Source organism: Engraulis encrasicolus, chromosome 2, assembly GCF_034702125.1.
Source record: "Engraulis encrasicolus isolate BLACKSEA-1 chromosome 2, IST_EnEncr_1.0, whole genome shotgun sequence".
Lineage (NCBI taxonomy): Eukaryota > Metazoa > Chordata > Actinopteri > Clupeiformes > Engraulidae > Engraulis > Engraulis encrasicolus.
In genome coordinates this window covers 39,755,684-39,778,509 of record NC_085858.1, presented here as the reverse complement: position 1 = coordinate 39,778,509, position 22,826 = coordinate 39,755,684, and the positions used below count along the sequence as shown (strand labels likewise).

General features: G+C 42.0%; 1 protein-coding gene across 2 annotated transcripts; it reads left to right on the top strand.

Annotated features, from left to right (window-relative positions):
• Positions 1 to 769: 769 nt before the first annotated feature.
• On the top strand, positions 770 to 22,776 carry LOC134438693 (histone acetyltransferase KAT7-like). Of its 2 annotated transcripts, XM_063188310.1 has the most exons (15): positions 770 to 966; positions 1,922 to 2,063; positions 2,799 to 3,038; positions 5,689 to 5,928; positions 6,750 to 6,832; positions 10,156 to 10,242; positions 12,221 to 12,319; positions 13,524 to 13,634; positions 14,509 to 14,700; positions 15,491 to 15,580; positions 15,955 to 16,095; positions 16,643 to 16,736; positions 17,621 to 17,767; positions 18,631 to 18,737; positions 19,939 to 22,776. In XM_063188310.1, exons 1-15 carry the CDS (start codon positions 952 to 954, stop codon positions 20,035 to 20,037), a joined length of 1,887 nt encoding a protein of 628 aa, XP_063044380.1. In that variant the 5' UTR covers positions 770 to 951; the 3' UTR covers positions 20,038 to 22,776. The 2 variants fall into 2 exon arrangements, with proteins under 2 accessions (XP_063044380.1, XP_063044386.1); XM_063188316.1 differs by lacking the exon at positions 2,799 to 3,038.
• Positions 22,777 to 22,826: the final 50 nt, after the last annotated feature.

Below are 22,826 nucleotides of genomic sequence, written 5' to 3'. Positions count from 1 at the left end.
GTGGCGGGGGCTCCCTCTAGGCCAGTCGTTCCCAACCTATGGGTCGGGACCCAACCTATGGGTCGCCAAAGATCCACAGTGGGTCACGAAGCCCTCTTGATTTTAAGGGGTTTCATTTTAATACCATATATAGCCCATGTTGAATACATGACAAAGCATTTCACTAATATATGCATAGATGCAACAAAATGTAAGAGGATGCTTCAAGCATTTATGCTATGTTTGACTGAAGACAAATTGAGGAATAAAATGATAACTAATGAATTTTCACAGGAAACAGTATCATGTGACTCCCTCTCGTGCGGGCGCTCGCGCGGTTGGGTCACCAAAACTTGCAATGGTTAAATATGAGCCCCTGAAGAAAAAGGTTGGGAACCACTGCTCTAGGCCCCTACACTGTGTGAAAGGGTGATGTATGCTGACGTGATGCCACCTGCTGGTGAAAATATACGCATGACAGTCGCACGCACAAGAAGTCTGCCATGAACAAAAATGATTAGGATTTCACTGGATGCTTATAACTTACAACTGTTTCTTTGCGCATTTAAATAATTTGGCGCAGCAGAGCAGAACGCTCACGAGATTAACAAAAATCATCTCTACTGCTGTGCAAGGATATCAATACTCTATTGATATCACATCCAACTCTCAAATAGGATAAAGGGATGGTCACCAGGCACTCTTGGGCAGACCTTTTAATAAGTCGGTTGATAGGAAACCAAATTTTCACAGCCCCCCTCCTCACCCCCGGAAGTGAGGGGAAGAAAAAAAGAAAACAATAACAGAGACTGTTATTGGGACTGGCACCATTATGCCAGTGTAGCGGCTGCCTATACATTTGAATGAGAAATGATCTGTCCTGGTAGATTATTGAGCAGTAAGGACCAGGACGTGGGTTGAACGAACACCGCTTTCTTTGCAATTTATTGAGCTATTGTTTTCCTTGGAAATATGCCTCGGAGAAAGGTAAGGGGTTAGCCAGCTAGCCTGTCAACAGCATTTTATTTCTGTGCAGTTCCAGCCATGAAGTTCGACCGCGCACTTGATCGCACTTGCATAGCCAACGGTTTAAAGTGCAATTACATAGCAATTACGTAGCGTCAATTACATACTAGGGGGTTTGTGCAAATCACATCCAAAGCGACAGCTTCGATTAGAGTTAGAACTAGGGCTTTTACTGATGTCAAATTTTTCATAGGCTGACCAATGACTTGGACATCACAGGTTGCGCTGCGGTACGCTGTATGGCAGTGGGCTAGCAGTTGCGTCGGTCGCTTTCTGCGCGCTGATGCTGTATTTCAGATCAGATATCAGAACGAATCGACACCACACAATGCCACTTGGAAGTCACATTTCTTTACTGTACGTTGCGTGACATCATTGTGCTGTAGCTGACAAACACTCTATTAGACTACTGCGGAAGAAAACTGCGAAGCTGCTATGGCTCAGGCCCGAATGGATAGAACACGCTCAGTGGTTGGTTTGATCAGCGAGAGTTTTCTCTCATTAGTTTATTTTCCTTCATCCCGCCTATTTTCTGGTGTAAGGTTTGCAATTGGACAGTGGTGTCGTAATAGGAAGGTTCTCGAACAAATAACCATACCATTTCTGAAGCGCTTCTTAAATCCATGAAACATTTCAAGCGATGGTGATTTGGGTGGTTCACATCATTTGTGGGTAATTAGGCATATTTTACGGCTGTAACAACGCATGCACATGTCGTCGCCATATTAATGACTGTCGCCACAATGTTGCATGTTCGTCATGTTGCTTAGGCCAGTGCACCATGAGCAGCGTGATTCATGCAATGTTTGGTTCGTTCTGATATAGCTCTAGCGCAATAAAGATGGTGAGGAATGCGTAAATGGTTGGTGAGGTGTCGTGTGTATTGATGATGTGGGCGCTGCCTCATCTTTTTTAGAGGACCACAGGAAGCAGTTCAGATGGTACCGAAGATTCGGACTTTTCCGCTGATCTCGAGCACGCTGACAGTTCAGAGAGCGAAACACGCAGGAACACACGACTGACCCGTTCTTCGCTGCGTCTCCGCAAAAGTTCTCAAGGTATTGCCATGACACAAGACCATTTTTCTGTCTTACACGAAGGCCTGTCTCTTGGTTATAGGCCTACACAAGCCTCTTGGGCTTTTTCCAAAATATATTTTTTGGGGTAGGCAATATAACAACCAACAATTCGTTCGATTTAAATGGCAGCATCTGATTATAACATTATAGTAGCCTAAATGTAGTCTGTCTGTGGTAGGCCTACTTCTCTAGTTGTGAGTTCTAGTTGCTCTACTACCAGACATCTGTTATCTTATCTTTCATGCAAAAATGGTGCTGTCATGGTTAGATACATGATGGGAGTATGCCTAAGTGATTAAATCTAGGGAAACAGATTCCAGTTTCTAACTCCATAAAAACAAGGCAGAAAGACTTAAAAACAGGTATTACCTGGCAATCCTTCTTCAGGATTGTTACCAGCTCTAAAAAAGACACATTATGAATGTGTGTGATGAGTGTGAATATACTTCATGCTTTATGAATACACATTGTGATTGTGTGAAATTGAAACAGACAGAGTGGTGCAGTTGTTGCAAAAAAAAAACCTTGACCCCTTCCACTAGGCTTATAAAGTGTAATAATGCCAGTGGCTAGGCTACCTCCCCTATGTTATACGGTTGCCAATTTCTCCAATAACACTGCAGTGGGTTGTCTAACCTTTTTTGGAGATCTTGAGTGGTTTCCTGTGTGGAACAGGACACGTGTGTGAACTTGAAGTTGAGGCTCTCTCTTCAGATCATCACAGCCCGACAGAGAGCACACCTGCTGCTGCTCCTGCTCCTATCAGCCGGGTGCCAGAGGAGGTGGGGCTGGTGGCGAGCTCCATCCCACGCAGAGTAACCCGCAGCCAGAACCTGAGCCTGGAGGTGCTTGGGGGCCCAGACGGCCAGAAGACAGCGCACCTCCTGCGGCCCATCAGGCGGCCGTCCTGCTCCGACTGCTGTGAGCAGCCAGCAGGGGAGCTCACCCAGTGCGGTAGGGAGACGTCTGCCATGCGTAGAGGAGGAGGAGGAGAAATAAAGATGAGAGAGGAGGATAGAGAAGGAGTAGAGAGGATGTGAGAGAATGAGAGGAGAGGAGGAGAGAGAAGGAACAGAAAGGAGGAGGAGGAGGAAGAGGAGAGATAATAAGAAGGCAGAGTAGAGGAGAAGGAGGATGAGAGGGAGGAGGAAGAGAGTGGTGAGAAAAAGGAGGATGAGGAGGAGAAAGGAGGATAGAGGAGGAGGTGGAAGAGGAGGAGGAGAGAGATGAGGGGAAGGAGGAGTAGAGAGATGAGGAAAAGGAGGAGGAGAGAGATGAGGGGAAGGAGGAGGAGGAGAGAGTAGGCGAGGAGGAGGAGGGGAGGAAGAGTGAAACGGAGGAGAGGAGAAGTGGAGAGATAAGGAGGAGTTGAGGGAAGAGGAGAAAGAGGGGAAGAGGAGGAGAGACAAGGAGGAAAGGAGAGGAAGAGGGTAGGAAGCAGCAGCATGGCACGGTTTGTCCCTCACGCCATCAACGCCCACATCATATCTTTTTTTAAATTTTCATTTTATTGTGACTGAGACTTTTAACAGAACGGTACTAAAACACAAGGACATAATTGGGATACAGTACAATGGCCCAAGAACATGTGGGATGGGAACCCTTTTGAAATGTTTCATGTTATTATTTTATCCCTTGACAGTCATCTATGTTCTACAAGAATCTGGTATGAGTTGACTAAATTTTTATCCCATGTGCATCCCTTTCATGTAGATGGAATCACCAGTGATCTGACTCACTGTGTGCTGAAATAGCTGCTGTGACATTACCAACAGAGGTTAAGCTGCAGGTTAAGACATGGGGCCTATACTACAAAGGTGGTTCAGGATAAGTTAAGGTTAAGTTAAGATGTAAATCATCTATTACAAGAGCTTTTCTTAAGAAAACGAGGACTCCAGGCTCTTCTACTAGATGATTTACCTCTATGCCCATGGTCATTAGCATTTGGTAACAGCAAACTTATAATAGAGGCTATGTATGAAAGGGTTAAACACATCTGCCTTTCATTATCACAGCTTTTTAGACTCTTTTGAAAATTAGCATGTCTCAATTATGGATTGCTTTTATGCATAGGAGACATGATCCACCATTTTGTTTTGGTACAACATTTCAGTATACCATTCACCATGAGGTTATGGGTTATGTTTTTTTTTCCATGGGTATGGGGTGTGTGATTTTTTTTCATGACAATGAATGAGCGAATGATTGATAAAAAAGCTAGACCTATACGTTTAATATCAGTTGTTATGCTTTTGTCATCTTTGTTTTTTCATCAAAATGTTGTGGTTGCTTTTACTTGTAATTTGATTTAAGCATGCCTTCACTTAGAACAACTGTGGACATACTGCTGCCTCCTTACCATAAGGGTGGTGGAAAGAAAGAGGGGATTATTTTCCCACTATTGTCTTTATTAATGTGCAATAACATATCTAGCAAATATCAAACAAGTACATATTCTGTGACTGCCGTAATCAACTGTATGTGGCCATTGCCCTCAGAGCATTTCATTACATGACCTATCTGCCTGTTAAACCCATTTTAGCCTGATGACTCGTATATGTTGTTTGACCTTTGGTGCCTGGAGCGACATATACGCTGCGTTCAGGCTCTTGAGATTTTAGCTTTTTTAATAAAAATGTGGGGATGTTACAGCTGAATGAACACATTCTAATGCTAGATGAGGGTCTTAGGGTTTAAATACAATCATATTTCATGTGCATCAATGGCTGAGATATTTAAGTTTTTATAGGCTGAGGGCAACTCTACCAACAAGGGCTTAGGAATTCAGTAGGCGTTTTGTGGAAGTGTTTTAGGCATCAATGGGTTAATACAATTCTGTGTGAATCCTTTTGTGTTTTTTTTAGTAAGTGATGCTAGATGGATGCACCTCTCTTTTTACGTGCCTTGTAATATTGTTTTGTAATACTGTTTTATCTTCACTAACAAGGGGTAAAGTGTTTTCAAGCAGTTTATTTTCCTTTGTTTTTTAATCGTATTTTATAGACACTTTTATAGGGCACAGTAAGACATTGGTGAATAAAACATTGCGGCAGACAAATTGTATGACTTTTATCACCAAGGAGAGGGATGCTTTATGTGTTCCTGTACCTGTGAAATCATGACCAGTAGATTTACAGATGCATCTGTAAGCATCCAAGTCTGAGACACGATGCATGTGGTTTGTCATTTTTGCAGTGCAGTTTAGCGGTTTTATCAACATGCAGTAAACCTGGCGGAATTTTGGTAGATTTTCTGAAAATAATGGCATCTGCCATATTGTTATCTTTTTATACCCCTATTCCATATAGCATGATTGTAGCAAGTCAACTGTTTTGCATATACTGTTTTGTAAAATAATAATTCAACTATTGTTGTAAATGTAAATGTATTGTTGTAAAATGTAAATTCTATTTACGGTATTACTGTATGTGAAGGTTCCTTTTTTACGTCTACATGTAATAACCATGTAATATACAATACATACCAAACGATAATCTTAACCCTTTGGGGCAGGACAATTACATAATGTCACACACCTTGTTAAACTGCACCTAATTTATGTAAAATGCACCCTCAAATCCATTTTAACCCTCTTCGCTCTTAGGGTTGAAGCAGGTGATCGAGCAGGTTGACACTCCACCTAGGACGCCCACTGGCAACGCCCCTTCCTCAGAGTCAGACGTCGACGTCTCCAGTGCCAGCGTGTCACATGACGAGAGCCTAGCCAAGGAGCTGGCACTGAAGGAGGCGGCCAGTGACCTGCCACACCGACCCAAACGCCGCCGCTTCCACGAGAGCTACAACTTCAACATGAAATGCCCCACCCCTGGATGTAATTCCCTAGGTCAGTGATTCCCAACCGTTGATGGGCAAAATGGATTCATTAGTTTATAATCCAGTGCCACATTTTCTAAATGACTTGGTTTTATTTGTCCAATTCAGGCAGGTGATTGGTTTGTTGAATATGTAACAAAACCTACTTGAAAGCCGCCCATCTGGGAAACTCCAACTGTCATTGTGACACAGCACACTACGAAATTGCACTTATACCTCACCCGTGCAAGGGGGCAGTCCCCAATGGGTCCAGAAAGGGAGCAGTTCGGCGGGACGGTACCATGCTCAGGGTACCTCAGTTATGGAGGAGGATGGGAGAGAGCACTGGTCAATTACTCCCCCCACCAACCTGGCGGGTTGGGAGTCGAACCGGCAACCTTTGGGCTACGAGTCTGACACCCTAACCACTTACCCCTGATTGCCCTAGAATGATCATCTGGTTGAATTGGACATGGATGCAAAGCAAATTCATTTGGAATATGTGGCCCTACTGCAGCTTTGTTAGCTGCTAGGGTCATGTGCTGCATGGGAATATAAAGACGCCTCAAATGAAACATTAGCACACTCAAGAATAAAATGGGGTGTACTATATACTGTAAAGTGCATTTCATTTGTTTGTGTTGACTCTAAAACACAAGTTATTACACATTACAAGTTATTAAACACAATATGTTTGTAGTAAAAAAATGTACTGGACCTCAGCAATGAAATGTTACAGTACAAATGAATGTATCAGTCTTTTTTCAAGGCAACTAACAAGTGAAGTGAGGAGCAAAATATTGTTAGTGTGAAGTCAGCGACATTAGTCTCTGTTTTCCCCCTTTCCTCCAGGTCATTTAACTGGAAGACACGAAAGACACTTTTCAATATCTGGATGCCCACTTTATCACAACTTGTCTGCAGATGAATGCAAGGTAAGCTGATTTGCCGTGGCCCTGCCGTGTGTGGTCTATGGTCACTGGGTTACTACGCCAGCGACATGGGTTCTATTCTGGCCCGGGTCATTTGCCCAACCTGCCCCCCGTCTCTCTCTCCCCGGTCATTTCCTGTCCCTCTGTAACTGTCCTGTCACAATAAAGGCATAAAAAGCCCAAAAAATATTTTTAAAAAGCTGATTTGCAGTAAACGAACATGGTAAAAAAAAAGAAACACTGTGTTTGTGTGTGTGTGTGTGTGTGTGTGTGTGTGTGTGTGTGTGTGTGTGTGTGTGTGTGTGTGTGTGTGTGTGTGTGTGTGTGTGTGTATTAGGGGTGGTACGGTTCACAAAAGTCACGATTCGGTCCATATCACGGTTTCAAGGTCACGGTTTTCGGTTTTGTACGGTTCTGTTATTGTTGTTTCTGTATTATGCACTGGAAATGTATAATATAAAATTAGAATGAAAATGTAAGCTTATCATGTTGAATTTGACTTCATTTAACCTAACAAGGTGAAGTTACTGAAAGAGGAAAGACATCAATGATTTTAACATGCTTTCATTTTTTTCACAAAAAGGGAGAACTAAGTCCTAACTTTTAAGTTGACAAATATTCAAACATTACATATAATAACACATTTGACGTGTAAAGATAAAACAGCTACACTCCTGTAGGCAATGGGAACATTAGGTCAGTGCAGTATGACTATTTTGGTTAATGACACACTGAGAACGAAATGGACTTTTATTTTGAAACCGCTTTCTGCGAGTTGCGCTTAGGATGAATCAGTTGCTTCCTATAATGAAACTGCCGGCCGTGAGAAGCATAGAAGTAACATCAGAAGTCAAATTCTATTTTAAGTGAACAAGTGATAGGGTTAAGTTGTGTTAAAATGTGAAAGTTAGGGTAACAAATAATTTAAAAAGATCGTTTTTTTAGAAGTGTAGGCCTATGCACAAGAATGTTTCACAAAACTCCTTTGAAGCTGAGCTTGTTAAAACAGTCAATTTTTATTTTGGTTTTAGTGTTAAACATCAATGTTAACTAGGCAACAGCACAAAGTCCCCTTCATTCCATCAGAGTTTAACTGGCTACTTATAATTAGGCCTAGAACTACAGTTGATTGCAGTTAAGGACAGCGCAGTGAATCTGATGGATAGTCTATATCTCGCATTTTGCCGTCCGGAATCCCCATTCAATGCCACGTGGATATAGCCTACACTAGGCTACTGTAACGTAAGTCATAGTCTACTTTGTTCTGCTAATCTGTCATTTTTTGTAAATTCGTGTTCATTTAATTTAAATTGGTCAGAATAAACGCTGGGGGCAGTCACTTGCGCTAACGTGGAGAGAGAGGGGGGAAAGGGAGAGTGGGAGACGCTGCTGACCGACCTGCACTTGCTTGTAGGCTACTGTAGCCTAGTCAGCTGGTGCATGCTGTTACATTATGCCTTTCAGTTGGCTGATAGAAATCAGTCTTTCCACACTCAATATCCTACGTAGTCTTTGTGTTTTATGCTTGTAAAAGTACCGGTAGTAGGATTTTAATTGCGTCGCCCGCCGGTGGTCACTCTCTTTTTTTATTTTTTAAACCGTGGGCACCGTGCGATTGCACACTACCCCGTTCCGTGACATGCAAACCGTACGGTTTCAGTTTGCGACGTAAACCGTACCATTCCTAGTGTGTATGTGTGCAGGGCTTTATTATAAGGGACTAATGGACAAGAAATGGTTGGAGAGAGATGGGGCAGGGTTGGGAAATGGCCCCGGGCTAGAATCGGGTTACCCGGGTCCCTGGCGTAACAGTACAATGCCTTAGCTGTTTGACCCACAGCCAAGACCAAGAAACACCAAGGTTTTGAGAAAGATGCCACTCTGCTGCGCGTTAGGTTGTCAGTTAGTATGGCCAGACTTGACACTGAATTTTGCACCTCTTGGCTCTTGCACTTCCTGGTTCCTGGTGCATCTCCAAGATACACCCCACTGTCTCACATGCTTCTGTTTCTGGCTATGTTCTGTTCTGAGTTTCTGGCTATTGGAAATGTAGTAAAAAAGTATCAAGTAAATCCATCGTGTTCTTTTTCCATTTCACATAATTATTTGTATCTTCCTTCCTGTCCATAGAAAGGTGAAGGTAGAGATGGCGTCCGCGCCTTTGTCTTACTTGGGAAGTTTTGCTCGGTGCGTAATTCCAATACAATGATGCAGTGTGAAGAAAAAGGAGTCGCTCACAGGAGCTTAATGGTATCAGTGAAACTGTATTAAAAGCTGAAAATAAAGAGAAGCCAAAACAAAAAGTGGGTTACAAACGTTTTGGGTCTAGCCCATCATCAGTGTTCCCAATATCCTGAATCGCTGTAATAGTCATTGAAAGGTCAACTACCATGGTACTACACTACCATGACATAACACAGGGCCTTTAGTTATGCACTACGACTCGGTCATTGCCATTCTGGTAACAGCAAATTTTTAACAGCATGTTTTAATGGGTTACGGTGATGATACACAGGGCAACTTTTTAGCAATGTTAATGGACAAAGACATGATTGGCTGCTAAATATCCGATAAAGAGATTGAAAAAATGTGTCTACTGCTGATCCAAGTTCTCCTGATAAAATGTTCTCCTGTAAAATCTTACAATATTGTTACCCAAAAGCGTTGCTCAAAAAGTTGCCAAGTGTATCATCACAGCCACTACCTATACATAATGTTTTTAATTCCCAATTAAGAATTCCGAATGAAATACTTTGGTCGAATTAACTTTGATCTTTCATTTAATTCCTAATTGCGAGGTGTTTACATTACGTTTTCACAACGGAATTAAGCTTTATTCAGAATTAAAGTGAGTTAATTCAGAATGAAATGTCTCATGGGTAACACTTTACAATAACGTCCTATTCACAGCTTTATAAACACTTGATTAACATTTAATAACAATTAATATTTAGCAAAGCATTTACAAATGTTTGTAAATGAGTAATAGCCAAACTATGACTGCACAGTGGAGTGGGAATCAACTTCTGCTGTGTCAATTTTATGTGGTTTAATGCCATCTGGTCTTTGGAGGATAACTTTCCAGGACAGCTGCGACTGAGCTGTGTCTGCTGTGTTAACATAGTATTTCTTGCCCATTTATAAACATTTGTAAACATTTTGTTGATAATTAGTTAATTATTTGTAAAGTGTTTATAAAGCTGTGAATAGGACGTTATTGTAAAGTGATATCGTCTCATGTAAAAATAGCAATTTAAGCAGTTGAATTAAGCGCTACGCTCACTCTCTTAAGTGTTGAATTAACACCTGCAACCTTTACTGTGCAGGTGAAAAGCGGCACCCGTGACAAATCAGTGGAGGAAAGGACTCTGTCTCACCGTCAGGACGAGAACCGCCACTCTACCCGTCTGCAGGTGAGGTTTCGCCTTTTTTAGTACAGCTCCAAAAAGGTTTCTCCTTGTCCTCTTGAAGGAGCAGTTCTGCCAATTTCAATATGCTGTTGTATTGGTCACGCTACCCTTCACTTGTTAGTACCTGGTGACGCTGCATTTTTCGGCTCAACCCTTTCAGAGATCTAAGCTATTCTAATGCGGGCAGATTTTGTTTACATTAAAAACTTTCTTAACAAGGCCTACTCCAAATATTTTCCTAAAAGGTAGGCTATCACTGTTTGGTAGTTGTCTGCTGATGCTGCATAACCTTTTGGATGTTAAATAAAGATGTTTTTTGAAATGTAAACAAACACCTGCCCCCATTACAATTACCAGGATCTCGGAAAAGGCTGAAAAAAAAATCTCATGTACTGAAAAGTCCAGGGTAGTGTGAGCATTACAACTGCATGTTGAAATTGGCTGAACTTATCATTTAATTTTAATTTGTTAAGACGTGCCATTATGAATTGGCTGTTAGCAAAATGCCAATGACCAAGTCGTAATGGGTTACTAAAAGCACTATGTAATGTTGTGGTATTATGGTAGGAAAGTGTTTTCAACGAATATTACAGTGAACTGGTGGTCCCCTTGGTGGTCCCTTTCCAGTATGTTCTAAGGGGTCTACCACAATCTCTCATTTTTTGCCTGATCGGACTCATAGCCGACCCCAGGCACATTCAGGTACACGCCTTGTTTGTGAAACGTCAGTCGGGCACAGCCCACTTTCGCCCCAAATCACAGAAGGACAACAACAGAACAACGACAAAGAAGGATAAGAAAATGGAGCAGACTCTGCAGGAGCAGGTCGCCGTTTGGCTCGTAGCCTACGGACAAAGACGATAAGAACTGTAAAGAAAATGGCTTGCCTTTCAAGAACAGTTTTATTACATGGCAAAGTTGTCGATTCAGAAGCTGTATGGGACGCAGCGCATGTTAAGAAGACAAAGACGCATGAAAATACGAGCAGCTCGACAACTAGAGTGAACAGAAGGAGACGTGCGAACATGCCCAGTTAATCCCCCCAATCGCGCACAGAAGCATGAGCCCCGGACATAGCGAGACATGAATGTGCAGGTAATTGAATAAGTTACCATGTGAAAGGAGACCAAATCCCGGAGACATAGCACCTTCATCAGTTGCTATAGAAAATTATGAGCTCCGGACATAGCGACACACCCCCTCGTTGCGGCGTGCCACCTGTCTATTCATTCATGTTATTTCCATCCATTTGACATTAAAGCCCTTGTGTAAATTTCAAACTGTGTTTGGCGATCTGTCTGAAACGTGCGATATAGCCTACCAGACCTTCGGCGATAATAGCGCAAAAGCTAAATAAGCAGACATAAATGTCATGTAGTATTTGTGAGACACTTTTTATTGGTGTCCAGTGGAAAGCATGCCAAATCACGATAATGGCACAAGAGTTGGCGGCTAAAAGCAGAAAAAAGCCGACATGACTTAGCTATGACATCCCAAGTTTAAGTGTAGTGGTGCCCATGATGCCCTGATAACAACAAAAAAGTTATGTTGGCTAAATAACTTTAAAAACACAAACAGAAGTGCCAAGGTTGCATCTTATGAAATTATGCCATAAGAAAGCCAAACACCCCAAACTAATGCTTAACCATAATTTGCCCAGAATTTAGCGATAAGTCCCCCATGCAGCCACATTATTACACAGAGGTTGACCCCGCCTCCGAGCCTCGGCGGTGCTTGCTGGCCCATCGAATTCGACGGGCCAGGGAAAGCGGCCCTTAGCCCCACAACCTGGCCCGGCGGCCATCTTTAGCACCTAGCCCCCTTTTGATGAGATCACCGTCAGCCCCCTTTTGTCCGGGCCAGCCCGGGGCTGGCCCTGCAATGAGACCAAGGCTATTGAGGGCCCGCCGATATTGTGCAAAGTGATGATAGCTGTGCATACAGCACCTGAGTGTTTTGATCTTGTGCTGACCTCCACCAGACACCAACAGAGCGCCAGATGCAGTACAAGGAGAAGGTGACAGAGATGAGGAGGAAGAGGAACTCTGGTCTGCTAAAGGAACACAAGGACAAGCATGTGGTGAGCACTGCAGCATGAAGTAGAGTATGTGAACAAAGCATAGGGCTGAATCTCTATCCCTGTAGCATGTAACCGTTTAAGACACTGCGTTATACATTTGCTGTTACCGGAATGGCAATGACAAAGTCGTAGTGCATTACTAAAAGCCCTGTGTTATGTCATGGTAATGTAGTACTACGCTAGTTAACTTTCCAATGACTATTACAGCGTTTCACTGATGGAACGATCTGCATTATGGGGCTACACCTCAAAAGCAGAGACGGAGAGAGCTGGCTTCTATGATGGCACATGTGATAATCTCTATGATCACTACATTAAAGAATCCTTAGAAATCCAGATGTTTTTTTTAATAGATTTTTTTGGGTCTTTTTGACTTTATTTGTGATAGTATAGTGAAGATGGTGACAGGAAGCGAGTGGGGAGAGAGATATGGGGAAGGCCGGCAAAGGACCCAGGCCGGGAATCGAAACCGGGTCGGCCACACAGTAGAAGAGTGCCCTACCGTTAGGCCATGGTAGGGCCCGAAATCCAGATGTTGAGAGGGTTATTGCCTTTGAATACCACCAAACTTTGATCCCTTGTCCATTGTAATATGGCCCATTTCCAACCATCCTACCATAGTTCAGGCAGAATAATGAATGACATGTTGCGCAAAATCTCTAACAAACAGAGATGAACAAACCAACACTGGCAAAAAAAACATTGGACATATTCTTGGAGAGTTTCAAACACGTGCCTATCAGTGTCATGTACTCCATGACGATGGTAATCCAAAACCATGCAGCTGAAGCACAATGGATCTGATGATGACCACTTCAATCACTCGTGGTCTATCTACATCACACTGCTTTCATTCAACCTTGCCCTGTAGCCCTGTTCTCCTCTTTTGTCCTAAATCAGTACAGGAACCGAAGTGTAGGGATTCTAGAGTATCCCGCGGTGTTGACGAATGTCCATGATGACCATGCTGAAAACGTTGATGAAAAAGGGCAGTTGATGGACAGTGAATGATCTGCTGTCTTATTCATGCTTGTCTCATTCATGTTATTTCTCTGTGCATCTCTCCCCATTTATTTCTGTATCCCGTCTTCTTCTTCCTCCTCCTCTTCTCTTCTCTTCTCTTCTCTTCTCTTCTCTTCTCTTCTCTTCTCTTCTCTTCTCTTCTCTTCTCTTCTCTTCTCTTCTCTCTCTCTCCCTCTCTCAGGACCATCGGCACACCCATGCTGGCAGTCGTGAGCCCGTGCTGGAGAATATCACTAGTGATTACGACCTGGAGCTCTTTCGAAAAGCCCAGGCACGTGCCTCGGATGATCTTGTAAGAGAGAAAACTCATCGCCTTATCCCTCCATCCTCCTGTTGTCCCTTCTTCTCTCTCACACCCCTGCCCCTCCTCCGCCTTGCCTTCATGTGCTCTCCCCCCTGTAAAGCCTGCCTGTCTTGGTCATCTGACGAAGGCCAATCTTCTGATCGAGTTGACTGTCCGATCGCTGGTTATTATGACTGGATGGGTTGGTGGTGCAATGGACTTAGCCTCTTACCGCAGATGGGGTCGCCGGCAGGCCTATTCACTATGTGCTGAAAATACTGAACTAAATCATAACAACATAGCTATGACAGTACAGAGGGCCTTAAGTAGTGACAGTAAGGTTATAACATAGGCTCTGCACTAAGGGGTTAAAGTGGCATCCATTTTGAAACAAAATGGTGGTCTCTGAATGAATTGCCCCATAGTCCAACACTGAGAAACACTCAACCCTTATTTTTCAAGAATAAGTTCGCCATATCTTCCATGTATGCTCTGACTTTATTTACATTGCCACTTTATTCATTTCTTTTCACCCTGATAATATCATACAAAACTTCACATGCATAACCAGCCAAATACCAGGTTATTTTTATTTCAGACTTGGTTTGTGTTTGCATTTCCCTTTATTTTAATCTCCGTCTCAGTATGAGTTTACTCTTGCCTACTTGATTTCTTTGAAGTGAAAAAGAGACCTTTCCAAAATTACATTTCCATCAGTCATCTTCAGCACTGTTAGTAAGGCCTCTTCTTTTTCCTCCTCCTCTTCCTCTTCTTCTTCTTCTTCTTCTCCATCTTCTTCTTCTTCATCTTCTTCTTCTTCGTTTTCATCTTCTTCCTCTCTCTCTCTCTCTCTTATTCCCTCGCTCCCTCCCTCCCTGTGCAGGAGAAGCTCCGGCTGCAAGACCAGGTGTCGGAGGGCAGCAACATGATCAAGACCATGGTGTTTGGCCGCTACGAGCTGGACACCTGGTACCACTCGCCGTACCCCGAGGAGTACGCACGCCTGGGACGCCTCTACATGTGCGAGTTCTGCCTCAAGTACATGAAGAGCCAGACCATTCTGCGGAGGCACATGGTAGTATACTATATTATATTAGCCCTGACCTGGATGTCTCAGAAAAGCTGTTTTAATTTTTTTGTATTGATATATTCAAATTACAGACTTAGGAGTCTCATATTGTCAATGCAAGCAGTGCAAGCTAATGCACTTTAACCCATTTTAGCCTGAGGCACCTGCAAAAAACACCTGCTGAATGCCTAAGCCCTTTTTGGGAAAATGTGACCTCTGCCTATTAAAACCTTCTGTATATATCTCAGCCTCTGAAGCACATAAAACAAGAAATAAGTTGCATTTAAAAGCTAGGAACCCTGTTTTGCATTGGAATGTGTTCATTTAGCTCTCTAACATACCCACATTTTTAAATAAAAACACTCAAATCTCAAGAGCCTGTATGCAGCGTATACGCAGCACCAGGCTAAAATGGGTTAAAAAAAATGCACATTAACATGCTGTAATATGTGACTCAAGTGTCTCCCTCAATGACGATGCATGAAAGCACATCAAGTATCAAAAACTCAGGGGATGCGTTTTGTTACGCATTGACGTATAATGCCAGGAATGCGTCAGGAAGTATCAACTACATCAACCCCCTTAACCTAGTACTAAAAAGAATTAATTTCCTTTGCACAGGCAGAATCTTGAGTCATGTTGCAAATCAAGTTGTTCACTGGCATAAAGTATGCACCAAATCTAAGTCTAACAGTCTGGGGTGATTTCCCTCTTATCTCAGGCGCATTGTAGTCTGTCTTATCCATCTGTCTTGACTGCACACTTGGGACTATCATGGGCCCTTCTTCCTTTATAGGCCAAGTGTGTGTGGAAGCACCCTCCAGGAGACGAGATCTACAGAAAAGGCAGCATCTCTGTCTTTGAGGTGGATGGCAAGAAAAACAAGGTAGAGCTGACGTCATATGGTTGTTATTAGCTTGCCTTTACGAGTTGCAGTATTCTTGATTCATTTTGTTTACTGTGAGAATTTCATTGTGAAATCACTGGGTCTCATGGAGTCTGCATATTATTTTGTGAAAGATATATAACATGTATATAAAAGTATATAAAATGTATATAAAATATGTATAAAATATCTATTTTCAGATGTTTCCAGATTCCAGAAATATCTATTTCCAGATGTTTCCAGATATCAGATCTGCCCATCTGTCCACTGACTCCTCTGTGCTCAAGCTATTTGCCTACCATCATCAGTCTAGATTGTGACTGTGTTTTGAAAACTGTTGGATATAAACGTGTGTTGACATGTTGTTATTACAGATCTATTGTCAAAACCTGTGCCTTCTGGCAAAGCTGTTTCTGGACCATAAGACACTTTACTATGACGTGGAGCCTTTTCTCTTCTATGTAATGACTGAAGCAGACAACACAGGGTGCCACCTCGTGGGATACTTTTCCAAGGTGAAGACATACTGGCTAATGAAAACCACACCAATTTTTGAATAGAGTAGAAATTCTCAACTAATTATTAGGCTACTTGTAATAGTGTTCTGCTGTGTTGTATAAAAAAATATAAAAATGGGATGTCAATAGTTCAGAGTAAACTCATACACAGTAATCCAAATGAAATCGCTTAAAATTCTGCTGTTGGCCTTTGTGATTTCAACTCTATGGGTCTTACTTTTACACAGTTTTGAGTAGAGTTAACTCTGAAACTGTTACACTGACTGAACAGTAAAATGAACACCTGTTTTTAGTTGGACCAAATGTTATCTGAAATGGGGTTAAATTCAACTCTTTAACCCGTTAAAACATGGTGTTGAAAATTTGCCGTCAGCAGAATGGCAATGACCAAGTCGTACTGTATTACTAAAGGCCTTGTGTTATGTCATAGTTGTGTAGTGCTATGGTGGTTAACTTTTCTATGTCTAAAACAGCGTTCCACTGGTGGAATGGCGTTCATTATAGGTCTATGAGTTATACTAACACTGATATTTTCCCCGTGAAGGAGAAGAACTCATTCCTGAACTACAACGTCTCCTGTATCCTTACAATGCCTCAGTACATGAGACAGGGCTTCGGGAAAATGCTCATCGACTTCAGTGAGTATAGGTTTCCACATGGATGCTTTCCACACTGTGCTTTTTTTCTTTCTTTTTTGTAATCATGGACTCAAGATTTCTTTATTTATGCCAAGCAGTTCACCCAGAACAAGCAGTCTACCCACCTATACTACAGCCATGTGTTGATGTTTTAAAGGATAACATAGCAATAATTATAGCACCTCTTTCAATAAGTATGTTTAAATGTAAAATGTCTATCTGTTCTTGTTAATGTTAACGTGCCTATTAAAGGTGCACCATGTAGGTTGGTGGCCGGAGTAGGTTTTGCTACTATGCTGGTCATTGAAACTGTTGTCTACTGCAACATTTGATCTTTTCATGAATTTTTACTAAATATTGAACTAATATTTGCTAGTGTTACCAAAGTACAGAAAGTTTTTCAGCTGAAAATGTCTATTTCTGGAAATTCGAAAATGGTGGCTAATGGAGAAGATCCCCGTTTCGTTTTCATGTATGAAAGTGCAATTTTCCCAGTCATAATGATGAATACTCAGAATTTGATGGTGGTGTTAAGTATCCATGAAAAATGTAACATTTGTGAACGGTCGGCATGAATTCTGGAAATAAACTACTAAAAATATTACACAGTAGTCCACCTTTAATGTTAATGGGCCTGTTAATGTTAATGTGCCTGCTGGTTCTCATGTGCAGGCTACCTGCTGCAGTGGTGGGGTGGCATCCGCACCAATGTCTTATCTTGAGTGTTTCGCGTCTTTAGAAAACTGGGAACACTGATGATGGGCTAGACCCGAAACGTTTGTCCCTTGTCTGTCGGTTTTATCTACTTTTTTCTGCTTTGTTTCAAACAGTTTTTGATTTTGCATTCAGCTCTTGTGTGCGACTCCTTTCTTCCTTTTCGTCAGGCTACCTGCTGTCCAAGGTGGAGGAGAAGGTGGGCTCCCCTGAGAGGCCTCTGTCTGATCTGGGCCTCATCAGCTACAGGAGCTACTGGAAGGAGGTGCTGCTACGATACCTGCACAACTTCCAGGGCAAAGAGGTCTCCATCAAAGGTGAGAGAGCCAAGCTGCCAAATACACGTACAGGTACTTAAGTGATCTCTACATACAGTACACTGTGTTTGTGTCATTGTATTGTTGAGTAGTAGAGTAGAGTTACTTTATTGATTCCCGGGGGGGGAATTATGACATTTTTTTAAATATATTTTTTGGGCTTTTTATGCCTTTATTGTGACAGGACAGTTATAGAGGAACAGGAACTGAGCGGGGAGAGAGAGACAGGGAAGGTTCGGCAATTGACCCAGGCCGGAATCAAACCCGGGTCGCCGGCATAGTAACCCAGTGCCCTACCGTTAGGCCATAGCAGGGCCAGGAAATGATGACTTTTCATGGCTTAATTAAGAAATCATGCTGTTAAATGTGTGGATGTGACGTGTGCGCTTCATGATATACTGTAGGTAAGAGCAGGAGACGTGCATTACTGTAAGCTAATGGGTCCATTACCCCAAGTTTACTACTTGAGCTTCAAAGCCGTGTCCTCTCTTTGACTGGCCCCTTGGCAGCGGTACCACAGAATCCTCTGGAGCCATCAGCATTCTCTTCAGTATTCTACAGACAAGGGCCCGCCTGCCAGAATCTGGTGCCATTCGATTGCCTGTGACGTTAATGGATGTCTTGGTAGGGGGCGCCGTGGCACAGCGCGCTAAGCGCCCCACATTTGGGCTTGCATGCCAAAGGGTTGCACCCATGGTTCGAATCCGGCCTGCGTGATTTCCCATCCCTACCCCGTCTCTCCACATTCGCTTCCTGACGCTCTTCACTGTCCTGTCTGAAATAAAGGCAAAAAGGCCCATAAAAAAATATATATCTTTTTTTTCAAGAAATGTATGTCTTGGATGTGTGACCATGTTTTACAGAAATCAGCCAGGAGACTGCAGTGAACCCAGTGGACATTGTCAGTACCTTGCAGTCCCTTCAGATGCTGAAATACTGGAAGGGGAAACACCTGGTGCTTAAGAGACAGGTATGGCTCTTGTAGAACAAGGATGGCAGGTAGCAGGTCTCAGTCAGGCTTCTTGATTAATTTTAAGGGTGCTGGCCCAAATAAAACACTTATAATGAACGAAAAGGGGGCGCACCTTGCATCAAATTGTTTTCTTTATTGATAAAGAATAATAAATCAATAAAGTTTATTAATAATTAATAAAGAAAACAATTTGATGCAAGTTGCGCCCCCTTTTCGTTGATTCTTGTAGAACAAGGGAATCACGTACTAGTGGCAATCCGGTGCAACCAGCGTAGGACCAGACAATACTAAAAAGGGGGAAGAGATCTGGTGCCACGCAGATGTCTATTTAGTTACCCGACTCGGTAACACTTCACAATAACCTTCCGCAGAAATGGTTAACTTATGGTCAGCTAATGGTTTGCTGTGCATCTATAATACCATTATAAGCGTTGATATATCATTATTAAATCAATTGTATAACACTTACTAAACATTTGCTGATGACAATAATATATTAGGGCTGCATGATTATGGAAAATTATTTAGATCAAAATCACGATCCCGATTATTAATCACGATCATGCAGCAGAGCTTATGCCCCCCACCCCCCAATTTTCGGGGCGACATAATAATACCTTACCATCAGAGGCGATTCTAGGGTCAGATGGGGCCCCAAGCGAAAATGCAAAAGAATGCACATTTGAACCAAAATCGCCACTACTGTGGTAAAATGTGGGCTGTCATTCATTATCTAGGGGCTTGGGGGCCCCAAGCGGTTGCCTGCCTTGCCTGGTGGCAAGACGCGCCTCTGCTTACCATCACTAAACATTAACCACCGGAAGGTTATTATGAAGTGTCAGCCAGGACTCTGATGAACACGTTTTGTCGAAACGTTAGTCTAATGCACTGTAATTAAAGATGAAGAAGAAATAACTAAAAAGACATCCGTGTGGCACCAGATTTCTTCCCTTTTTACAGGTATGACTCTGTCTGTGTACATAGCAGATACACACCAGGCACATTAAGTTCATGCATGAAATTGCTGTGAAGATATAGTGCTTTTACTGCCTTACCTAGACTAACTCTTGAGACATGTGTGTGTGCTTTTAAAAGGGAAAATAAATGATAAATATGTATATAAAGACATATAATCACTTTGTTTGTATACCTCAAATTCTACGAAGATCCTTACACTGATATTTTATTTTAAATCTAGGACCTAATTGACGACTGGGTTGCCAAAGAGTCCAAACGAGGGAAAAGCAAGACCATTGATCCAGGAGCCTTAAAATGGAGCCCACCCAAGGGCTCCTAGGGTGGCAGTGGCAAGCCGTCTCACACACACACACACACACACACACACACACACACACACACACACACACACACACACACACACACACACACACACACACACACACACACACACACACACACACACACACAGCTAGGATTAGATCTTGCCCTTCATTTTCAGTTGGTGATCCTACAGTTTTCCGTGTATAGAAGTGATTGCATTGTGCAAGTGATGCCATTTACTTGCACATCTAAACCCTATCTTTCCTACTGTATCTTTTGTTGGACCAAGCTTCCCTCACTGTTATGCTTGATTTAAACAGTAATGTTGTAGGGCAGTGATTCCCAACCTGTTCCCAACCTGTCGGCCCAAGGTGGAAAAGGTTGGGCACCCTTGTGGTAGGGAATCTTTTTTTTTTTTTTCGTGGTAGGGAATCTTGTGGCACATATGGCATTAATAGCTCTCACTGTTCACTGGAGAGAGATGCAATTGGACCCAATCAAGCTAGTAGGTCCTTTCCATGTTTTCTTTCAGCCTAAATTGGATGGCCCTGACAGGGTGGATGCTGAAGTCTTTGGAAGGCCTTTCATAAGCTGGTCTGTCACATGTTTCATTCCTCTATTATATCTAAGAACGTGCACTTTTTGTCATTATCAATTGGTGATGGCATCCAGGCCCCAAAGAAAGGTATTTCCACTACAATTTAGATATCAGCTGACTTATTTTGCACTTTATGTGACTTACGTGGCTACTTTGTGTAAAGATAGAGTATGTAAGATTGTGGCCAGAGTAGGCATTGCATATGTCCATTGCAATTGCAACCAAGGTTCCTATTCCGAAATTGGATATTTTCATGAATATAATATGCTAATAATATTTACTGGTCTGGCCAAAGTTTTGCAGCTTAAGTTGTCTATTACTGGAATTTCAAAATCAAAATTCCAAAGAAGATCCACAAAGAATGGTGGTGGAAAATAGTCATGAAACAAGATAACATTTTTGAATGGGCAGCATAAATTCTGGAAGTAAACTACAAAGTACAATCTCTACCTTTAATAAAGCCCCGTATGCCTATTTGAAGACATAGCTGGACATGGTCTGTGTGCACTGAAGGACCACTGTTATCAGCCTTTTGACTTATTTAGCACTTTATGCGACCAATTGACTCACACTTTATGCTGTCAATCCCTATTATACCCACTGTAAAACAGTGTTTGAGGACTGTAATCCCAAGATATATGCCTCTTTAAAGAGATACTGTAGTTGGACATTGGTGTGCACTAAATGACCACTGATGACTTTTTAAATTAATATTTTTACATGAAAATTGACATTTTGACATTTGACTTGCATACAATATGTAGTTTTCTTTGTTTATGTGTACTCCCAGGAATTTAATTTTTAATCCACTGTGTGTTTTATTCGTTCTTTGTCAATATTCCATCAAATTTATGTTTTATTTATTTTATCAAGCACTCTATGGAGAATATACTGTCGCAAAGGGAGTTTGTATTATGCGGTTTTGATTGTCTAGTCTTAGCTCACTCTTTAGGGCAATAGTAATAGACAGTGTATCTGTATACTGTATTGTATACAGTATAAGCTACTGTAGGTCTATTGCTGTTACAAGTTGTCCTGATATAATGATTGATGCATTTTAGAGTGATATAGATTATAATTTAAACTTTATTTAAAGTAAAGCCTATCATAGTCATAGACTGTTATCTAAGAAGTTTGACGTTTTTTTCCCACTTTGCTGCACAACGATTAGCAAACTTGGCAACCCATATGATTCAGTTGTTATAGAAAGGTGTTGTCTGTGTCACTGTACCAGCAGCTGAATATATCAGTTCTAATCGTTGGCAATTACAGTATATGCATTCCACTTTGTAACTGTTGAGCCATGCAGAAATATATTTTTGATCAGACTCCAAAAGTTACATACATCACAGGGGGTGCAGATTGAAAATGTAGGTCAGCTGAAATGCCCTACATTGATTCATATGTGCTAAAGTAACAACTTCACAGCATGTGTTTTGACTGGTCTTTTGGTCTTTTCCATCTGAACAGATAGGACTGAAAGGTCCGGTGTGTAAAATGTTTTAGTAGTTTGTTTCTGGTACCACCCATCCTACCTGTGATGGCTAATGAGTAATGACAATCTGGTCAGTCTTAATGAGAGTTCAAAAGGTCGCGACAGACAGGCTAGCATATTTCCATAATTTATGGGGCCGGTTCACAAATGTCATCTTTTACATGACTATTTGCCACCACCATCAGTTCCAAAGTCATTCATTGTGGTTTTTGTGTGACATTTTTGACATCATAGACATCTTTGGCTGCAAAACCTCATCAGACCATCAGACCTCACCAGACCAATAAAATATTAATTTATTTAATTTGTAGCCTTGATATTCATGAAAAAGACCAAATTTGTGAATGATCACTCATTGTATTTTTTGGAAATTAAAATGTTAAAATCCCACACTGGATGTTCAAGGCTTTCATGTCATGTCTGTGGCAGCGGTACAAAGCAAAGGACCTGTTATGTCGTTCACACTTATGTTTCACTACAGAACTCAAGCTGTTGTCCCTAGTCATGAGAAATTGGAGACAGAGTGCATTTGCCCCCTATGTGGTGGTTGTGTTAGTGATCAGTTTTCTTGCCTACTCAGAAACTATATCTGATTTATATTTGTGCTCCGCACACACCTGCTTTTGCCTCTTACCCCAATAAAACATTTCAGCTCAAACAATACATCTGTGCATGTCTTGCCTTTAATAATAGATCACCCCTTGTTCATATC

What these genes read in the sequence shown, in the direction of transcription:
- LOC134438693 (XM_063188310.1), top strand. An exon ending in TCTCCGCAAAAGTTCTCAAG is followed by an intron (nt 2,064 to 2,798) that starts GTATTGCCATGA and finishes CTCTCTCTTCAG; the next exon opens with ATCATCACAGCCCGACAGAG. An exon ending in GAAAATGCTCATCGACTTCA is followed by an intron (nt 16,737 to 17,620) that starts GTGAGTATAGGT and finishes CCTTTTCGTCAG; the next exon opens with GCTACCTGCTGTCCAAGGTG.